Raw genomic sequence first — 22,284 nt, 5'->3', positions numbered from 1 at the left:
GTTACAGTATGCTAAAACCATGACTTGTCTATAGCAACTTTAGTCTTGTGTAGCTCATTTGATGCTTACATTACCTTATGTAAGTTATATTTGTAAGGTCAAATGTGTGCCCAATGAACATGTTCACATTTATGTAATGTATGCAAATAATTTAGATTATCCGAGGGGAAATTGTTTTGTTATTTCTCTGATGGGAGTTTTAATTTGCACTTGTTGCTTTTGCGTCACAGTGGCAAATATTATATCAGGCATGAAATCTAACATATTGAAACATGTTAGATGTTGAAAAGGGTTGTGCAACTTGACAAGTCTTCCACTTTGTCCACTAATGTCATTGTTTTCAGCAGGGGTTCTTTGAGTGGGCTCGGCATTTGTCTAAGTATACTGTACATTAATAAGCACCATACACTGGTACCAAACACCCTAGAAAACTCACAATGTCCTTTTTGAATTTCTCTGCACTTCTGTGTCCTCTTTACAGAGCATGTAGAACTGTTTGAAGTTTACAGAAGACCCTTATGGGATAAACAACACACAGCAACGTGTGTGCCCGAAGCAGGAGGGAGAAAGAGTCACGCATTGGCTTTGATCTGATATCTGCTAATTCCTTTAATTCGGCATGGCGACTAAACAAAATGCAACTATTTGTCGAACATAATTTCCTTTCGTCTCGCTAAGGCTTGAAATGTGCGTTCTGAAAGGAAGTCAAATGAAGTCCTCTCTGAACTCAGCAGGAGTATTATTTTGTCGAGTTAGAACGATGATAAACAATTGTTTGTTCTTCTCACGTGGCTGATAAACAGCAGTTCATAGAAGCCGTGAAATGGAGAAGTGAATGGCACAGTGTGAGCTTCTGAGACATGTAGTGCATTCAGCTGTCATTGACTGACTATGAAAATGGCATTTCCTCATAGCGAGTGGGGTTTGGTTGTGATGGTCATTGTGTTTATAGGCTTCGCAGGATGCACAACTCCAGTCCACAAGGACTGTATCCCTGCATTTTCAAATGGTCCCTGGCACTGAATTGATGAGTTCATATGCCCAGAGAGTGCAGAGAGTGCACATACCTGGCCTCCGATGTCTGATCAAATTGCAAAAAAGGAAAACCAGTAGGACCTGCAACCACTTGAGTACCGGAGTTGGGTGCATTGGGTTGCACATTTTGGGGAATATTCAGAGGTTGAAACTTGCCGTGAGAATATGTGGGAATTAACTGGAATAAATGCAAATTAATATTAATCCATTTAAATGTAGATGTTTTTTATATTGGATATATTTACCATATTGTATTTTTTTTAACTAGGCAAGTCAGTTAAGAACAAATTCTTATTTTCAATGACGGCCTGTTCAGGGGCAGAACGACAGATTTGTACCTTGTCAGCTCAGGGATTTGAACTTGCAACCTGTGGGTTATTAGTCCAACGCTCTAACCACTAGGCTACCCTGCCACCCTGATATAGAGACAGAAACATAAACATTTTACCTTATCATAAGTAGACATAATTGCAAATGATTAAATCCTTCCAATAAATATATAAAAAAACATTTTAGTTACGAATTTAACTTTAATTCAATGAGTTGACTCTTCACATGGGATGATTTCACTGAACAACAAAAGAAAGGGAATATTGAATGATCCCCAATGATCCATCACATCTCCCAAAAATGTTTTCAACATACATCTGTAATTTTAGTAGTCTAGAAACTAAAGCTTTGGTTGTCGTCCTCTCAGGCTTCCATGTCTTCTCCCTGGACCTCCTCAATGTCCACCTCTTGAACATCAGACTCTGAGGCCTCATCTTCACTGTCACTTTCCAACCTTGTTGAGGATGGCTCGTTGTCAGGCTCAAAAAGCCAAAAATTAGCCTGGATGGCCACCAAATTTTCAACTCTTGTATTGGTCAGCCTGTTGCATGCTTTGGTGTGTGTGTTCCCAAACAAGGACCAGTTGCACTCTGAGGCGGCTGATGTTGGTGGGATTTGGAGGATGATGGAGGCAACAGGGGAAAGAACCTCAGATCCACAAAGTCCCTTCCACCAGGTGGCTGAGGAGATATGTTGGCACGACTGCGATATTACATCTCCATCCCAAAGCCCTTGCTTGGAAGTGTACTTCGCCAGACTGCCAAGAAACTTGCCCTCATCCAGGCCACGGTAGTGATGACACCATAGGTCTTGTTGATCTCTGCACCAGAGAGGATGCTCTTGCCAGCATACTTGGGGTCCAACATGTACGCTGCGGCATGTATGGGCTTCAGGCAGATATCTTCACGCTTTTTCATGTTTTTCAGAACTGCAGTTTCTTCTTCTGCAGTACAGATTTCTTCTCTTACATCTGCAAGCAGAGTATGAACATCAGACAGGATGGCATTGTCTCCCTCAATCCTTGCAATGGCTACTGCTATAGGTTTCAGGAGGTTCAGGCTGCTTACCACACTCTCCCAAAATACATCATCCAGGAGGATCCTCTTGATGGGGCTGTCCATATCTGCAGACTGCGATATGACCATTTCTTGGAGACACCTTCCCCTCCAGGAGACTGTCAAACATGGTGACAACACCACCACAACAGGTGTTGCTGGGCAGCTTCAATGTGGTGCTCTTATTCTTCTCACTTTGCTTGGTGAGGTAGATTGCTTGATATAACTTGATGACCCTTCACATACCTAACCATTTCCTTGGCTCTCTTGTAGTGTATCCATTGTTTTCAGTGCCACAATGTCATTGAGGAGCAGATTCAAAGTCTTACCCGTTGTCTCGGCTCTCCCAATCAACACATGATTGCTTTATGCCTCTCTCTTATGTCAATATGCCTTGTATACTGTTGTTTAGGGTAGCTCTCATTGTTTTGTTTACTGCGGAGTCCCTAGTCCCGCTCAACATGCCGTAGATAGATAGCTCCTTTGTCCCGCCCCCCACACATGCGAGACCTCACCTAACTTAACTGGTGCCTCCAGAGATGCAACCTCTCTCATCGTCACTCAATCCCTAGGTTTACCTCCTCTGTTCTCGCACCCTACCATACCCTTGTCTGTACGTTATGCCCTGAATCTATGTACACAGCTTTTCCTTCTGCATTAGCTGTAGTGAAATGTCTCCACACATCAGGTAGTGCCTTGTCATTTTCCTGGAAAGATTAGAAAAAAATGAGTAAAAAACCCCAAATACAATTCCATGTAAATAGTTAAGCAGTTAGATTAAACAACTCCTTTGTAAGAGACATGTTTTAAAATGAAACATGGAAACAAATGAATTAACACTCCTCAGTTAGCAGGCTCAAGCAAGCTACAACCCACATGGTAGCAAAAACTAACTATCAGAAATTGTTAACAAGTTAGAAATGATTTAAACACACTTTGCTGTAGGCTACTATTTACTATTTAACAAAAAATAATGTATGTCATATAAAATATATTCACCCCACCCAGTATTGTAATCAAGACTAGAAATCATGTAGTCCTTGGTTCAGACAGTGTAGTAGTGTGTGCTCAATCTCATTAGTGTGCAAGATCTTGAGAATCAGCTGTACATGTGATGGAAGAATGCACTATGTATGCAGAGGGTTGGAATTCCATTGAATTGGGGATAGTTTAACCAAAATATGCCACAAGACCTTGAATTGCCTTATGTGTATCCCACAAAAAAGGTTCACTGTTGTAAGCTAACTTTTTTTTGATGAATTTAAGCACAATTCCCCAAATTCCAGGGCTTAACATCCCATGGCAAATTTCCAGTGAAAAAAGTTTCTGACCCTTTGCAACCCTAGTTGTGCACCCCTGGTGGAACCTGAACTCATCTGAATAGTTAATAACAGTGATCTGAAGGGGTTAGTGAACCGTCCTGCTGAGCATATTGACAATCCAATAGAGACCGTCTCCCACATGGCTCCTCCTAGACTGTACCCTTTGAATCAAGGGCTGTCTTCTGAATGGAATCAGACAAGGTGACCTTCCTAGAGTCCTGCTGTGGTCCAGATGGTAAATGTTCCAAATCCCAGCATTACAGCCCATTGTGGCTCAGACAATGAGGCCCTGTCATTGAATAGGACAAACGTTTATAAAAATAGAACGGGCATTGAATCCCAGTGAATACTTTCTATTAGCCGTACACCCATGTCATATTGATCTTCCTCTACTCTTGTTTCCTAGTACAGCTTGTGCTGATTGAAATACTGCATTATTGATATGAAAAGGAAGGCAGTCACTTGCACTTGTTGTGGTCTGATTCCTGGGCAACTCTTCCCGACAGGAGTTGTTCTGACTCTGTGTCCCTGCACTTTAAGAATACATCCCTAATATTCTGTTTGTCTCTCTGTCCCTGCAGACAACCTGCTGATTGACTACCAGTTCACCTTCAGCCTTCTGCAGGAGGATGACCACCACTACACCGCCATCAACTTCATGGCCACCCCTGAACAGGTCAGTAACCACACAGAGGCCTCCCTCAGTCATCCTGCGGGACCGTCTCATGTAGCCTTTCTGTTATGTATGTCATGCATCGATTATGTAAAGAAGAGAAAACCCACATAAGTATTATTCCAAGTCATCATAATGTTGGTGTGGAATACACGTGTTCGACCTCGTTTTGTGGTCATATTTTACAGAGCAACAAGAACTTGGACATGTCGATCAATGCATCCAACAACTTCAACCTCAACATCACCTGGTCTATTGGATCAACAGGTAACTTGTCTTAGCTGATCATTTCGCCATAGTTTGGATCGGTATGTGCTGTAGTAAATGTCAGTGTTTATTTGACTGTTTGACAACATTGATTGTGACTGACCACCTAGCTATAGTCACTAAGGTGGATATAACCCATTCAGCACCATACAGTGTACACCCCGTGCACTACAGAATCCATTATAGGACATTTGAATAGTGTACTAGTCACCTGAGATGGTAAAAATAAAACGTACAATCTCTGATGTACAGAATCTCACTCTATTTGTCATCTTACCCAGAGGGAATGGTGCCTTTGTTGTTCTTCTCAGTGTCTCTCATTAGACAAGAATGTCTGTAGAGGAATGCCCCTTTTGAAAAAGGCAGTGGCGATATTTTTAATTATGGCATTAGGGCATTTCTGAAGTGTTTTTGTGTGATTTCAATTAAGATAAAACCTTGCCCAGACTGTTCCCATGTTAAGGGCCCAGAACTCTTTTTTTTAACATTTTATTTTACATTTTTTTACTTAATTTGAGATGAAACTTTAGGGCTTCAGAATATATGTGCTGAACAATTACAGTGAGTCTGTGTTATGGCACTGATAAAGTAGTTGGGGTAATCTTTTATTAAAGCTGTCCCAAAGTCTGCCCTATTAATGCAGTATTCTTGATAATGTCTTCAATTTGGACTACTTAAAATATACATGCATGTCTCTTTTTTGTAAAGGAAGTAGAATTACACTTTCCTTACATTTTTTAAAGCTTTGTTTGAACAGATCAAGTCTCTGGATGGGAGTTACATGTGTGTTGACAGGTTACACCCACTCTCGCTGCTAGAATCTGTGCATCTTTCTTCTAAAACATCACTGTCAGTAGCCTGGCTACCCATTTTTACTCTCGACTGTCATCACTAAACGTGGTTTTGTTTGACTGGCGGAACTGTCACAGCAGTACTTATGCCCTCTGTACCTATACAGTTGAAGTCGGAAGTTTACATGCACTTAGGTTGGAGTGCAAATCAATCCTAGAACAACAGCAAAGGACCTTGTGAAGATGCTGGAGAAAACAGGTACAACAGTATATATATATCCACAGTAAAATGAGTCCAATATCGACATAACCTGAAAGGCCGCTCAGCAAGGAAGAAGCCACTGCTCCAAAACCACCATAAAAAAGCCAGACTTCGGCTTGCAACTGCAAATGGGGACAAAGATCGTACTTTTTAGAGAAATGTCCTCTTGTCTGATGAAACAAAAAATATAACTGTTTGGCCATAATGACCATCGTTATGTTTGGAGGAAAAGGGGGAGGCATGCAAGCCAAAGAACACCACCCCAACCGTGAAGCACGGGGGTGGCAGCATCATGTTGTGCTTTGCTGCTGGAGGGACTTCACAAAATAGATGGCATTATGAGAGAGGAAAATGATGTGGATATATTGAAGCAACATCTCAAGACATCAGTCAGGAAGTTAAAGCTTGGTCTCAAATGGGTCTTCCAAATGGACAATGACCCCAAGCAGTGGCCATCACCAAGCACCAACTTCAATCCCATAGAACAAGCAAGGAGGCCTACAAACCTGACCCAGTTACACCAGCTCTGTCAGGAGGAATGGGCCAAAAATCACCCAACTTATTGTGGGAAGCTTTTGGAAGGCTACCCAAAACGTTTGACCCAAATAAAACAATTTAAAGGCAATGCTACCAAATGCTAATTGGGTTTATGTAAACTTCTGACTTCAACTGTATGTGTGCTTGACCTTGACCGACTGTATTATCCTCTGTGTCCTTCCCATGACGACTCACACTTCTCCCCCCTAGCTGGCACCATCTCTGGTGAAGAGGTGCCCATTGTGTCCAAGACCAATATCCAGGAACACAGAGACAGCTTCTCCTGTGAGAAGTTCAACTTCCGGGTCAACTCCAACATCACCTTCTATGTCTACGTCAGCAACTTCTCCTGGCCAATCAAGATCCAGGTGAGGTTCTGTCAGTAGTGATCTCACAATCCACAACTGCTTTACATCCCAACCCATGGAGATACATTAAATTAGGTTTAAAAATATTTACACTATCGTTCAAAAGTTTGGGGTCACTTAGAGATGTCCTTGTTTTTGAAAGAAAAGCCAATTTTGTCCATTTAAAATGACATCAAATTGATCAGAAATACAGTGTAGACATTGTTAATGTTGTAAATTACTATTGTAGCTGGAAATGGCAGATTTTTTTATGGAATATCTACATCGGCGTACAGAGGCCCATTATCAGCAACCATCACTCCTGTGTTCCAATGGCACGTTGTGTTAGCTAATCCAAGTTGATCTATTTTAAACGCTAATTGATCATTAGAAAACCCTTATGCAATTATGTTAGCACAGCTGAAAACGGTTGTTCTGATTAAAGAAGCAATAAAACTGGCCTTCTTTAGACTAGTTGAGTATCTGGAGCATCAGCATTTGTGGGTTTGATTACATGCTATAAATGGTCAGAAATAAAGTACTTTCTTCTGATACTCGTCAGACTATTCTTGTTCTGAGAAATGAATGCTATTCCATGTGAGAAATTGCCAAGAAACTGAAGATCTCGTACAACGCTGTGTACTACTCCCTTCACAGAACAACGCAAACTGGCTATAACCAGAATAGAAAGAGGAGTGGGATGCCCCGTTGCACAACTGAGCAAGAGGACTAGTACATTAGTTTCTAGTTTAAGAAACAGACGCCTCACAAGTCCTCAACTGGCAGCTTCATTAAATAGTACTCGCAAAACACCAGTCTCAATGTCAACGGTGAAGTGGCCACTCCGAGATGCTGGCCTTCTAGGCAGAGTTCCTCTGTCCAGTGTCTGTGTTCTTTTGCCCATCTTAATCATTTTATTTTATTGGCCAGTCTGAGATATGGCTTTTTCTTTGCAACTCTGCCTAGAAGGCCAGCATCCTGGAGTCACCTCTTCACTGTTGACGGCTCAGGATATTGGGGCTCAGGATATTGGGGCTCAGGATATTGAACTACCTGGACGAATGGCTGGTGGTATCCGAGTTGAGGGTGCAGGTGGTGTTACACACATTCATGCTGGTTTCCCAGGTTCCGTCTCTGGGTTTCATAGTGAATCAAGAGAAGAGCTGTTTGACTACATCTCAACGCATTCTGTTTCTGGATCTTGAGTTAGACTCAGAGTGTAGAATCGTGCGTTCTTGTCCCTGCAGAGGGTGGCCGGTTTCCTGCTTTGCTTCGTCCCATTTTTGCCTATTTGGGATGATGGTTTCTATGATCGCTGTGGTTCCCCTCGGGCTGTTGCAAACTTTCCAGCGGCGGGTGGTAGACACTGGCTTGGACGCATCATTGCACCACCTAAACCGCTAGTCACTGTGGGTGTCTCATCATACCTATGGTCTCAGCTCGATAGAGGGACCCGCGGTCGTTGTCGCTGGGGACCCCATGGGTCGAGCTATTTCCCGCAAGGTGATCATGACAGACCTATCCCCCTGAGGGTGGGGTGCACTGTGCATGGGCAGCTCAATTCGGGGGGTGTGGACTATGTCGCAGAGATACAACACCTGGTGTTACAACACCTGGTGAACCTGGTGAAGAGGGGTGGTGAAGAGGGGTGAAGAGGGGTGAAAATGTATGGTGAAGAGGGGTGAAAATGTATGTCATTAATCCGTGCCTCTGGTTTATCACCTGTAGAAAGGAGGGCTTCTGGTGAGGCATGGTGTTCATTGGCCTTGTCAGGATTCTAATGTTCTTCAGTAGAGTAACGCTTAAAGTCACCATAGCTGTGCTGTACCTCATTTTCCTCCTTCAGGGAACAGTAGTTATAGTCATAACTGTTCAATCTCAGAGAACAATTGCCCCTACAAAAATATGTGGGTTTTATACTTCCTACAATGGATTTGATCGCTTGAGAGGACTGTTGGAAAACAATATCTGATTTAAACAATATCTGTCTCTACAGAACATATAAATATGTGAAATGGCTCTAGAACTCTCGGTCTGTCTCTTTAAGGCATAAAGCCATGATAGGACCTTGAGCATAAACTATAATAAAACGTGTTTGGCAAAAATATAATCTTTAATGATCCGTGAGTTTTGTAGTGTCGCCATCAATTATTTAGGATTGCCTTAATACTGAGACAGCCATACAAAATATTCATGGTTTAATCTTATGATCCATAAAATTGAAGTAGACTTTGGCGGTGATATTTTAAGATATCTGTCACACCCAATGTTGTGATAAAACGAGCTGAAATCTGATTGAATGGACTGACTGCAAGTAGCATGCTTAGTTAATCAACACTGAGACACTCAAATAGTCCTGAGCAAAAAAAAAGAAAGAAAATGGAGGTATTGGATATGCGATTATTTTCCATGGAGGGCCACATTCGAATACATTTGTGCCATCGCGGGCCAGAATCATATTACAGGATTATACATCATGTGTATGACTGTGTTGACAGATATATCTACTGTAAATCACATTCAGATATGCTACTTAAATAATTAACTTTTTTAACATGCACAGAAATAAACCACATTCATGCTCTCCTTTTGGTAGGCATTTTCATTATTAAACATGCAATGAAGGTATAGTTTCTGACGTTGCTATGTGCAGGATTGCTGAGAGGTGAGAGTCAGTAAGAGCTGATCTATGCCGTGACTTGTTATATTTCATTACTGAAAATGTCTGTTCACATACATAGGTTGACCCAAACAGTACAGACATCTTCTGAGCATGACTCCTAATCTTAGGGAAGTTTTGTTCATCGAGAGATGCATAGAACCTCAAGTGACATTGTTTTGAATAGTTCTCCAATCACTGCATCAGACTGAAGATCGATAAGCTCAGGTTGCAGGTCTTTGGGCACCTTATCCACATTGAAGGTGAAAGGAGAGGAAACCAACAGCATGTCATTTTCCAACACTTTGAAATCCTCAAAACGACAAGAAAACTCACCGTTCAAAGCACGCAGCAGCGACGTATACTTCTCTCACTGGCCATCTGATAGGGAACAGACTAGTAGTGTCGGAAGGTGGGTGAGATTGTTGGCTTCTACTTGGCGAGTCAGGTTGAGTAAATTTCCCTTGACGGCTTTGACAAGGCTGTACATCTGATGTGCAAAAAGGCCCTTCCCTAGTTTGGAATCCAATTCATTCATGAGGGCCATGATGTTCACATTAAAAGCAAAATCAGCCAACCATTCTTTATCTTGCAGTTGAGGGAAATCCACATATTTTCCTTTCATTTGCAATCTCCGACTTCTGGTCCCACACCCTTTTAAGCACCTTCCCCAAACTCAGCCATCTCACGTTTGTGTGGTAGGGGAGATCAGCATTCCCCGACTCTGTCTCTTCCAACAGTGAGACAAACTGCCTGTGGTTTAAAGATTTTGCTCTTATGAAGTTTACCACTTTAGTGACTGTATCCACAACATGGCTCATTTCCAGAACACATTTCCAGAGCACCTCCTGATAAATAATGCAATGCAGGAAAATCATTTTCTTATCTGGGTTCAGCTCAGCTACTTGATCTTGTATCCTTTTCAAAAGGCCAATGTTTTGGCACCCATCAACGGTCACACTGGATAACTTTTCAAAACTCAGTCCCAGCTTTTCCACACACTTATTAACCTCCTCCAATAAATATTTCCCTGTGGTTGTGCTCTTCATTGACTGCACTGAAGCAAACTCCTCTGTAATTTCAACGTCTGGGGTTATACCTCGTAAGAATATCAACAACTGCGCCGTGTCACGTGCATCACTGCTCTCATTCAGAGCCAAGGAGAAATAGGTGCAATCCTTTGCCTTGTCTTTCAACTATTCTTCCATATTCTCTGAGATGTCATCAACACGCCGTGTCACTGTTTGTCTTGACAGGGAAACATTTTCAAACGGCTCTTTCTTGTCGGGGCAAAGTATTGCTGCAGAGTCAATTAAACATTATTTTATGAATTCGCCCTCAGCGAATTACTTGCTATGTTTAGCAATTTTGTGGGACGATATATACTGTAGCTAGCTCTCGCAATTCCGTTGTTTGCTGAATGCAGTTTTTGTGAAATGTTCTTGCTGCTTTTGCATCTGAGAAAAAAACTATTTTGATGCACTTGCCCTCTGCTCAGAGGACATATTCCTATATTTCTCTGCATGCTTTGTCTTGTGCTCTCTTTGCACACTAAGCACACATCTTTCCCTGATACCTCAATAAATACATATTTCAATGTCCACTCTTGCTGGAACACCCTGCATTCATTGTCTACTTGCCTTTTCTTTGAACTCTTTGGAAAAACTCATTTTTGCGCAATTTCTAGCTTGCTACTATTTGTAACTGTGTCGTGTGTGTGTGTCAGCCTGTCAGTCACTGTCTGTCCTCGTGCAGTTGTTATTTATACGTGACTTCAAAATAAATGTCCCACGAGCAGTGGGAGTTAAATCATTACACAAAGTATTCATTGGACTTTTAGTTTGAATAACAAATACGTTTTTCAAAAACTTTGAGCATGAGCATGATTCCGCGGGCTGTATTGAATCAGGCGAGCCGGCCTTTGCCCAGGCCTGTGCTAGACATATGTTGCAATGCAATATCTGAAAGAGGAGCTGCACATCTTCTGGGACTGTCACACACTCTGTAGCTCATATTTGGGATTTCTCTCCCGGTCCCCACTGCTTTTCTAGGTAATTAAATGTTTTCTTATTTTAATGTCTTAGCTTTCGGGGAGAGGACAACAGAGCAGCACCAGCTGGTTTTAGATGCAGCAACCAAACAGACATTCAAACAGATAAGCATCACATAAAGGGGAATATCACATAAAGAATGTTGAAGGTGCTCTGGTAGTATTCCGATATGAATGTAGCAGTTGATTGCAGACTGTCCTGCAGCATGTGTTAAGGTAATCCGTCCATTGATCGGGGCTCATAAGTATTTCCCATAAATGCTGTTTTATCAGAGCTCTATACAGATGAGATGGTAACGTGAGAAGTTCATTATCATGATTATCATGAGCACTAACCCACAGCCGCATATAGAGCCATCTCAGTCGGACGCATTTTCGCCAGTAACACGAGACTAGGCCCCGCCGCTCTCTTGACCTTGGTGGCTTCCGACACGGACACGGTAATGATGGGGAATTGTCCAGAGGATTTCTAATGGCCAGTCTCAATTATTAGTTATATATTGTTTTGCTCCGAAGTTTGATTTAGTATGTAATGCAAATCTGATTTATATGAAATATAGTGATGTCTCACCCTCAGTGAATGGCACCACCAACATCTGTCATTTTATCTGACTGACTCATCCTTTGAGAAGAAACTCTTTGGATTTTGAGTCCAAGTATGCCAAGTTTTCTGTATCTATTATCATATAAAGACTTCCAGACCAGTCATATTCTGGGATTCTGGGATGTGTAGCCCAGGTCAGACTAGCTGTGTCCGCTTCAAAGTGTGTCAGATGGAAGCAGAGTTAGGCTGGTGAGATGTGTTGCCTTGGGTTTCTCCGGCTGGACTGATCTAATGACAAGAGAGAGATACAGTGCCTTGCGAAAGTATTCGCCCCCCTTGAACTTTGCGACCTTTTGCCACATTTCAGGCTTCAAACATAAAGATATAAAACTGTATTTTTTTGTGAAGAATCAACAACAAGTGGGACACAATCATGAAGCGGAACGACATTTATTGGATATTTCAAACTTTTTTAACAAATCAAAAACTGAAAAATTGGGCGTTCAAAATTATTCAGCCCCTTTACTTTCAGTGCAGCAAACTCTCTCCATAAGTTCAGTGAGGATCTCTGAATGATCCAATGTTGACCTAAATGACTAATGATGATAAATACAATCCACCTGTGTGTAATCAAGTCTCCGTATAAATGCACCTGCACTGTGATAGTCTCAGAGGTCCGTTAAAAGCGCAGAGAGCATCATGAAGAACAAGGAACACACCAGGCAGGTCCGAGATACTGTTGTGAAGAAGTTTAAAGCCGGATTTGGATGCAAAAAGATTTCCCAAGCTTTAAACATCCCAAGGAGCACTGTGCAAGCGATAATATTGAAATGGAAGGAGTATCAGACCACTGCAAATCTACCAAGACCTGGCCGTCCCTCTAAACTTTCAGCTCATACAAGGAGAAGACTGATCAGAGATGCAGCCAAGAGGCCCATGATCACTCTGGATGAACTGCAGAGATCTACAGCTGAGGTGGGAGACTCTGTCCATAGGACAACAATCAGTCGTATATTGCACAAATCTGGCCTTTATGGAAGAGTGGCAAGAAGAAAGCCATTTCTTAAAGATATCCATAAAAAGTGTTGTTTAAAGTTTGCCACGAGACACCTGGGAGACACACCAAACATGTGGAAGAAGGTGCTCTGGTCAGATGAAACCAAAATTGAACTTTTTGGCAACAATGCAAAACGTTATGTTTGGCGTAAAAGCAACACAGCTGAACACACCATCCTCATTGTCAAACATGGTGGTGGCAGCATCATGGTTTGGGCCTGCTTTTCTTCAGCAGGGACAGGGAAGATGGTTAAAATTGATGGGAAGATGGATGGAGCCAAATACAGGACCATTCTGGAAGAAAACCTGATGGAGTCTGCAAAAGACCTGAGACTGGGACGGAGATTTGTCTTCCAACAAGACAATGATCCAAAACATAAAGCAAAATCTACAATGGAATGGTTCAAAAATAAACATATCCAGGTGTTAGAATGGCCAAGTCAAAGTCCAGACCTGAATCCAATCGAGAATCTGTGGAAAGAACTGAAAACTGCTGTTCACAAATGCTCTCCATCCAACCTCACTGAGCTCAAGCTGTTTTGCAAGGAGGAATGGGAAAAAACTTCAGTCTCTCGATGTGCAAAACTGATAGAGACATACCCCAAGCGACTTAAGGCTGTAATCGCAGCAAAAGGTGGCGCTACAAAGTATTAACTTAAGGGGGCTGAATAATTTAGCACGCCCAATTTTTAAGTTTTTGATTTGTTAAAAAAGTTTGAAATATCCAATAAATGTCGTTCCACTTCATGATTGTGTCCCACTTGTTGTTGATTCTTCACAAAAAAATACAGTTTTATATCTTTATGTTTGAAGCCTGAAATGTGTCAAAAGGTCGCAAAGTTCAAGGGGGCCGAATACTTTCGCAAGGCACTGTATATGTCTCTGAAATACATTAGGTATGTGTTCGCTTATCTATTCTCCAAAGATGTTAACAAGCCCACTGGACTCCTCCTCTTATGATAGGAACTAGGTTGACCGTGACCATTTCAGTCCTCATTAACAGTGTAGCCGTGTGCTCTGGTCCCTGACGTGATGTTATTCACTGTGGCAGTGAGACTGGGTGTAAAGCTGGATCCTCCTCCACTCTCCAGTCATTGTCTTCTTTTTGGGCCATCACCATCCCAGAGGACCCTCTGAGCTATCCAACACACTGCCTGACTTACTGAGCACTATCCAACACACTGCCTGACTGACTGAGCACTGTACAACACACTGCCTGACTGACCCAGCACTGTCCAACACATTGCCTGACTGCCTGAGTGCTGTACAACACACTGCCTGACTGCCTGAGCGCTGTAGAACACACTGCCTGACTGCCTGAGCTCTGTACAACACACTGCCTGACTGACGGTGCGATGTACAACACACTGCCTGACTGACTGAGCGCAGTAAAACACACTGTCTGATTGCCTGATCACTGAACAACACACTGCCTCACTACCTGAGTGCTGTCACTCACACTCTGTCTGACTCTGACGGACGGTGTCAGTAGTTACAATGACCGAAGGCTTGTTACACACTCCCCAACTAAGTGATCGCTCTCCCTCTCTCTCTCACACACGCACATACTTACAGAGAGAGTAATACATACCTTTCACATTCACTTCACGTAATCAGATCTGAAAGGAAACAACCTCCTAATTAAACACTCCTGAACACAGGGAATATGAAGTCGCTTAGTGTGACAGATGTCTGTGTAGCAATGTCACTTTCTCTTCACTAACATCTGGAGGAAGATGTGATAGGTAGAATATGTGTGGGTGTATACTATACTTGTTATTGTCTTTATACTATGTACTGTATATTGACATGTTTATATGTTTTTCACTACATATTTGTTTTTCAAAAAGATCCTGTTTGCATGCTGTGCTCTAGTCCTCCTCCACCTTCTCTCACATGAAACATTTTATTATTCATATGCCAATTAGTCACGAGGACAAATGACAGTGGTGACGACGGGATACATTAGAACACTATTTCTGTGATGTATCGCTGAGCTGTAGCGGGAAGTATTTCTGTCCCAATTCTCTTAGGCGGGAAAGACTACACCGGATGACGGACGAGCCCAGCCCCCCCCCGCTGTTAGTATGAGTGTGGCCCCTGTAGCCATATGACCTCACCCCTGCTCTCAGGGCTGGTTGGAGGGCAGAGTGAGCTGCTGATCGTATGTCCTTGTGGAACAGATTTAGATTGAATCTGTCAAGCTGACCTTGCACCTTCTGCCATGACATCACACTTTACAGAAATGTATTTTCTGTTTTTTATCTCTCCGATTTGTAGAGCCAGTCAATGGTAACTCAACTGGTCAAGGCAGTCTGAGATTCTTTGTTGAAAATTTTATTGGAACATAGATGTATCACCCTGTATCATCTCTCTTATTTTTCTGTTTCTCCCTTTCTCTCTCTGATTGCCTGACCTACAGGCTACTCAAGTCATCTGTCTTATATCATCGAATCAAATCACATTGTATTGGTCACCCACACATGGTTAGCAGATGTTATTGTGAGTGTAGCGAAGTGCTTATGCTTCTAGATCTGACAGTGCAGCAGTATCTAACAATTCCACAACAAAACCTAATACACACAAGTATAAAATATATGGATGAGCAGTGACAGAGCGGCTAAGATGCAATAGATAGTAAATAATAGATAGTGTAGGATACAGTATACATTATATACATATGAGGTGAGTAATGCGTGATGTAGACATTCTTAAAGTGGCATTATTAAAGTGACTAGTGTTCCATTTATTAAAGTGGTCAATGATATCAAGTCTGTAAGTAGGCAGCAGCCTCTCTGTGCTAGTGATGGCTGTTTAACAATCTAATGGCCTTGAGATAGAAGCTGTTTTTCTATCTCTTGGTCCCAACTTTGATGCACCTGTACTGACCCCGCCTTTTGGATGGTAGCGGGGTGAACAGGCATTGGCTTGGGTGGTTGTTGTCCTTGATGATCTTTTTGGCCTTCCTGTGACATCAGGTGCTCTAGGTGTCCTGTATGGCAGGTAGTTTGCCCCCGGTGATGTGTTGGGCAGACTACACCACCCTCTGGAGAGCCCTGCGGTTGTGGGCGGTGCAGTTGCCGTACCAGGCGGTGATACAGCCCGACAGGAAGCTCTCAATTGTGCACCTGTAAACGTTTTTTTGTCCTTAGGTTGAAGAGACGCTGTTGTGCCTTCTTCACCACACTGTCTGTGTTCGTGGATCATTTCAGTTTGTCGTTGATATGTACACCGAGGAACTTGAAACTTTCCACCTTCTCCACTGCTGTGCCGTCGATGTGGATAGGGGGTGCTCCCTTTGCTGTTTCCTGAAGTCCATGATCATCTCTGTTGTTTTTCTTGCATTGAGAGAGAGGTTATTTTCCTGACACCACACACCGAGGGCCCTCACCTCCTCCTTGTAGTTGTTGGTAATCAAGCCTACCACTGTAGTGTTGTCTGCAAACTTGATGATTGAGTTGGAGGTGTGCATGGCCACGCAGTCGTGGGTGAACAGGGAGTACAGGAGAGGGCTGAGAACGCACCCTTGTGGGGCCCCAGTGTTGAGGATCAGCGGAGTGAAGATGTTGTTTCCTACCTTCACCACCTGGGGCGGCCCGTCAGGAAGTTCAGGAACAAGTTGCACAGGGCGGAGTCGAGACCCAGGGTCTCTAGCTTGATGATGAGTTTGGAGGGTACTATGGTGTTGAATGCTGAGCTATATTCAATGAACAGCATTCTTACATTGGTATTCCTCTTGTCCAGATGGGATAGGGCAGTGTGCAGTGTTATGGCGATTTGCATCATCTGTGGACCTATTGGGGTGGTAAACAAATTGGAGTGCGTCTAGGGTTAACAGTAGGGTGGAGGTGATATGATCATTGACTAGTCTCTCAAAGCACTTCATGATGACAGAAGTGAGTGCTACGGGGCGATAGTAATTTAGTTCAGTTACCTTAGCTTTCTTGGGTACAGGAACAATGGTGGACATCTTGAAGCATGTGGGGACAGCAGACGGATAGGGATTGATTGAAAATGTCTGTAAACACTCCAGCCAGCTGGTATGCGCATGCTCTGAGGACGCGGCCCGGGATGCCGTCTGGGCCGGCAGCCTTGCGAGGGTTAACACGTTTAAATGTTTTACTCACGTCGGCCACGGAGAGCCCAGAAGTCTTTGGTAGCGGGCCGTGTCGGATGCACTGTATTGTCCTCAAAGCGTGCAAAGAAGTTGTTTAATTTGTCTGGGAGAAAGACGTCGCTGTCCGCGACGGGGCTGGTTTTCTTTTTGTAATCTGTGATTGTCTGTGGACCCTGCCACATACGTCTCGTGTTTGAGTCATTGAGTTGTGACTCCACTTTGTCTCTATACTGACACTTTGGTGGTTTGATTGCCTTACGGAGGGAATAACTACACTGTTTGTATTCAGTCATGTTTCCAGTGGCCTTGCCATGTTTAAATGCGGTGGTACGTTTCAGTTTTGCGCAAATGCTACCATCAATCCAAGGTTTATGGTTAAGGAAGGTTTTAATGGTAACAGTGGGTAAAACACCTCCTATACACTTTCTTATAAACTCGCTCACCAAGTCAGCGTATACGTCAATGTTATTGTCTGAGGCTACCCAAAACATATCCCGGTCCGCGTGATCAAAACATTCTTGAAGCGTGGAATCCATCTCTATCGGCGTCATCTTGTTCTAATCCACAGCCATTCATTTTAACGTTGTACTGTACTTGCTACCTTCATGCATTTACTGCTGTGTATTTTCTGTGAACCTTTTTGACAGAAGATGAGTTCCCTATGACCAATTATCAGTTCTCAGCAGAACTTCTCTAATCTTCTATATGGTTAGTTTGGTGTGAGTGAAGATAAACCTGTCAGGATTGTTAGTTTTTTATCTGTTTATTTAGAACCTAACGGAGAACTAGGAAAAGCTCAAACCAAGTGTATTCACCCAATGGGTCAGACAGCTGAACACACAAAGACATGATCGCACCAGTACAAGTGTATATATACCCCACTTTAGGTGGAGTCTCCTCCTTTCCTCTAAAGGTAGGAAGTTAAGTGATGGCCATTTGCTAGGTAGGAAGTTAAGTGATGTGGGTAATAAACTGTTCCTTCTCCCGTAATGTGACCTGACCTGACCTCAGCCCCCATTCCTCACTAATCCACAGCTATCCACCCTTATCAGTGACCGCAACCATGTGATTGCTGTTTCCCTTACTTAGTAACATTCCAAGCCTCTGGCTCATATCCCAAAATCCATTGACCCCACCATATACATTGCTCCTACATATAACCCTTAACTTCTGGTGCATTTCAAATTACAACCCAACAATTGTAACCAGACTGTGGCCCTTCTCCTTTCCATAGGATACCTGATGTCTAACAAAAACATGTTCTGACAGAATATAAACGTTCTGCGTTCCCTTCTCTCATTCATTAACATGAATAGGGATATTTCATATTTCAAGTGTATAAGTTAGAACCCATCGAGATGAACTCGGTATACTCAGTGAACTGATGCCCTGGGCTGTAACATGACACCTGCTCACGTGTAGCACATTTTCTCCATCTCCCCCCGGCACCTCCAGAGTGTCTCCAGTGTCTGTAATGAAGGCTGTGTGTGTGAAGTCCTGGCCCTATCAATCGCCTACCTGGCCACCCCACAGAAATAAAGGCTGTATGAATCCTACCCTCTCATCGATTCGCGTCTTTCCACTGACTCCTGCATGGCCAGGCCTAATTCAGCTGATTAAATGGGTTTCAGTGAGGCGGCCATGTTGTTTCCCCGGCTCTGGGCACACTATTGGTCCGTGATTAGATTTTCTCCCAACACAGAGTCACTTATTTAGCCTCTCAGAGGACATCATTAAATAGAATGCCTTTCATAATGTAATTGCTGACAGGCACTGTGCGGTGTACCTCAACAGCCGCTCGCCTCCCGACAATGGGAGTGACAAAGTGTCCTTTATTGGATAAAAGGGAAATTGAAACGGCACATAAAACATAGCAGCATCTCTATCTGATGATGGTCTTATCAGGAGGAGATCCTCTTTCCTATGGATGTAAGAGGAGAGGCCAGGTTAAGTGCTGCCTGTTTAAAAATATGGGAAACAGAGAGATGTCACGTGGGCTATTAGTTCATGGATGTTGATTGGGGTATATGTGACTCAGTCATTAACATATCAACCGGAATGTAGAGGAATTCTTTTGTAAGGAATTTTAATGATGATCTTGCAACAGGAACTCAAATTTGAACAATAGGACTGTTTCTTTTCACTTTTTTCTCAAATGTAGAACAAACCTTGAGGCTGGCATGTAAGATTGGTGAAATTGATTATTTCACAGGGAAACTGTTTACATTCAAACACTGTTCACTTTACCAAAATAAATGTCTAACTGTAAAATTGACAGACAAACAAATGAATTATAAAGGACACAGTCAGTCATAGGCCACTCAATGTATTTCTCTTCACCACACTCAATATAAACAATATAATCCCTACATTGGTTTGGAGCTTATACAAGTCACAGCGTTCACTAAAGCTGCTACTGACTGTTTTGTCCTTGGTGAGTGTTTTTGGGGAACCCTGTAGCTGTTGCTAGCTGCTGGGTAGCTCTCTTCCTGGTACTCTGGACCAACTTGGGTCTGTTTTCGACCCGCCCCCTTGCAGTCATGTCAGTTCCCAGGGACAGGAACATGCACAAGCCTCTGGTGATGGCTGTTAGCGCGCAACAGGCTCTATTTGATATCAATGATGCTGCCATCACGTTGGGAGAAGAGGGAGAATAAGTGAGTTTAGATCAGGGCTTTTTAATGTTGGAGGGCTGAAACACTCTATTTGTCATCTTCTTCTTCTAATAAGGACTTCAGACTTGGTATACCAGGTGAATGCAATTAACTACCAGGTAGAAATAACAAACATAAGTGTTTCCTCCCTCCTGGACCGGACTTGAACAGCCCTGGTCTATATCCTGAGGATGTGTTTATTGTAGCTGGGGATTTTAACAAAGCAAATTTGATGAAAACTCTACCGAAGTTCTATCAACACATTGACTGTAGTACTTGCGCAACTAAATCACTCGAACACTGCTACTCCAACTTCCGGGATGCCAACAAAGCCCTCCCTTCAGGCAAATCTGATCACGACTCAATTATGCTCTTCCCTTCCTATAGGCAGAAACTCCAACAGGACGTACCCATGCTAAGGACTATTCAACACTGGTCTGACCAATCCGAATCCACGCTTCAAGATTGTTTTGATCACGTGGACTGGGATATGTTCCAGGTAGCCTCTGAGAATAACATTGACAAATATACTGATATGGTGACTGAGTTTATCAGGAAGGGTATAGGAGATGTTGTACCCACTGTGACTATTAACACCTACCCTAACCATAAACCATGGATAGATGGCGGAATTTGCGCAAAACTGAAAGCGCGAACCACCGCATTTAAACATGGCAAGGTGTAACGCTTCTCGTTGGTGGAAGGAGAGGAGGACCAAAATGCAGCGTGGTAAGTGTTCGTCATGTTTTAATTGAACAAACTGAACACTATACAAAATAATAACGAAGAGAAAACTAAACAGTTCTGCCAGGTGAATAGACACTAAACAGAAAAAAAAACACCCACAACCAAAATGGGGAAAACAGGCTACCTAAGTATGATTCTCAATCAGAAACAACGAACAACACCTGCCTCTGATTGAGAACCATACAAGGCCAAACACATAGAAATATAACAACATAGAAAAAGGACATAGATTACCCACCCCAACTCACTCCCTGACCAACCTAACACAAAGACATAAAAAAGGAACTAAGATCAGAAAGTGACACAAGGTTACTGGGAATATTGCTGAATATAAAACAGTGTAGATATTGCCTCTGTAAGGCATTCAAACAGACAAAACATCAGTATAGAGACAAAGTGGAGTTGCAATTCAACAGCTCAGACACGAGACGTATGTGGCAGGGTCTACAGACAATCACAGACTACAAAGGGAAAACCAGCCACGTCACGAACACCGACAGCTAATCACCTTATTTGCCTGCTTTGAGGATAATACAGTGCCACCTACGCAGCACGCTACCAAGGACTGTGGGCTCTCGTTCTCCGTGGCCGACGTGAGTAAGACATTTAAGCGTGTTAACCCTTGCAAGGCTGCCGGCCCAGACGGCATCTCTAGCCGCGTCCTCAGAGCATGCGCAGACCAGCTGGCTGGAGTGTTTACGGGCATATTCAGTCTCTCCCTATCCCAGTCTGCTGTCCCCACATGCTTCAAGAGCTACACCATTGTTCCTGTACCCAAGAAAGCAAAGATAACTGAACTAAATTACTATCGCCCCGTAGCACTCACTTCTGTCATCATGAAGTGCTTTGAGAGACTAGTCAATGATCATATCACCTCTACCTTACCTGCCATCCTAGACCCACTTCAATTTGCTTACCGCCCCAATAGACCCACAGACAATGCAATCGCCATCACACTGCACACTTCCTTATCCCATCTGGACAAGAGGAATACCTATGTTAGAATGCTGTTCATTGACTATAGCTCAGCATTCAACACCATAGTACCCTACAAGCTCATTATTAAGCTTGGGGCCCTGGGTCTGAACTCTGCCCTGTGCAACTGGGTTCTGGACTTCCTGACGGGCTGCCCCCAGGTGGTGAAGGTAGGAAACAACACCTCCACTTCTCTGATCCTCAACACAGGGGCCCCACAAGGGTGCATGCTCATCCCCCTGCTGTACTCTCTGTTCCATCACGACTGCGTGGCCATGCACGCCTCCAACTCAACCATCAAGTTTGCAAACGACACAACAGTAGTAGGCCTGATTACCAACAATGACGAGACAGTGTACAGGGAGGAGATGAGGGCCCTGGGAGTGTGATGCCAGGGAAATAAGCAACTGCACTGCCCGCTACCGCAGGGCTCTCCAGAGGGTGGTGCGGTCTGCCCAACGCATCACCGGGGGCAAACTACCTGCCCTACAGGACACCTACAGCACCCGATGTCACAGGAAGGCCATAAAGATCATCAAGGACAACAACCACCCGAGCCACTGCCTGTTCACCCCTCTATCTCTCGCTCTATCATCCAGAAGGCGAGATCAGTACAGGTACATCAAAGCTGGGACAGAGAGACTGAAAAACAGCTTCTATCTCAAAGCCATCAGACTGTTAAACAGCCATCACTAGCACCTTAGAGGCTGCTGCCCTATATCCGTGGACTTGAAATCACTGGCCACTTTAATAATGGAACACTATTCACTTTAATAATGTTTACATATTTTACACATTTTTGCATTACTCATCTCATATGTATTTATTGTATTTTATTCTACTGTATTTGATTATATTTCGCG

The 22,284-nt window shown here is 43.2% G+C and overlaps 1 protein-coding gene across 3 annotated transcripts in view; it reads left to right on the top strand.

Moving 5' to 3' along the window:
- The window catches only part of LOC110502559 (attractin-like protein 1), a 349,969-nt gene that overhangs the window by 160,252 nt on the left and 167,433 nt on the right, over positions 1 to 22,284 (top strand). For all 3 annotated transcript variants that reach the window (XM_036960140.1, XM_021580677.2, XM_036960141.1), the window contains exons 23-25: positions 4,324 to 4,418; positions 4,604 to 4,682; positions 6,483 to 6,640. In XM_036960140.1, coding sequence (XP_036816035.1) covers positions 4,324 to 4,418; positions 4,604 to 4,682; positions 6,483 to 6,640 — 332 coding nt within the window. The remainder of the gene's footprint in view (positions 1 to 4,323; positions 4,419 to 4,603; positions 4,683 to 6,482; positions 6,641 to 22,284) is intronic.

This window comes from Oncorhynchus mykiss, chromosome 23, assembly GCF_013265735.2.
Source record: "Oncorhynchus mykiss isolate Arlee chromosome 23, USDA_OmykA_1.1, whole genome shotgun sequence".
Lineage (NCBI taxonomy): Eukaryota > Metazoa > Chordata > Actinopteri > Salmoniformes > Salmonidae > Oncorhynchus > Oncorhynchus mykiss.
The sequence above is the reverse complement of the archived record's forward strand: the minus strand, read 5'-3'. Positions and strand labels throughout refer to the sequence as shown.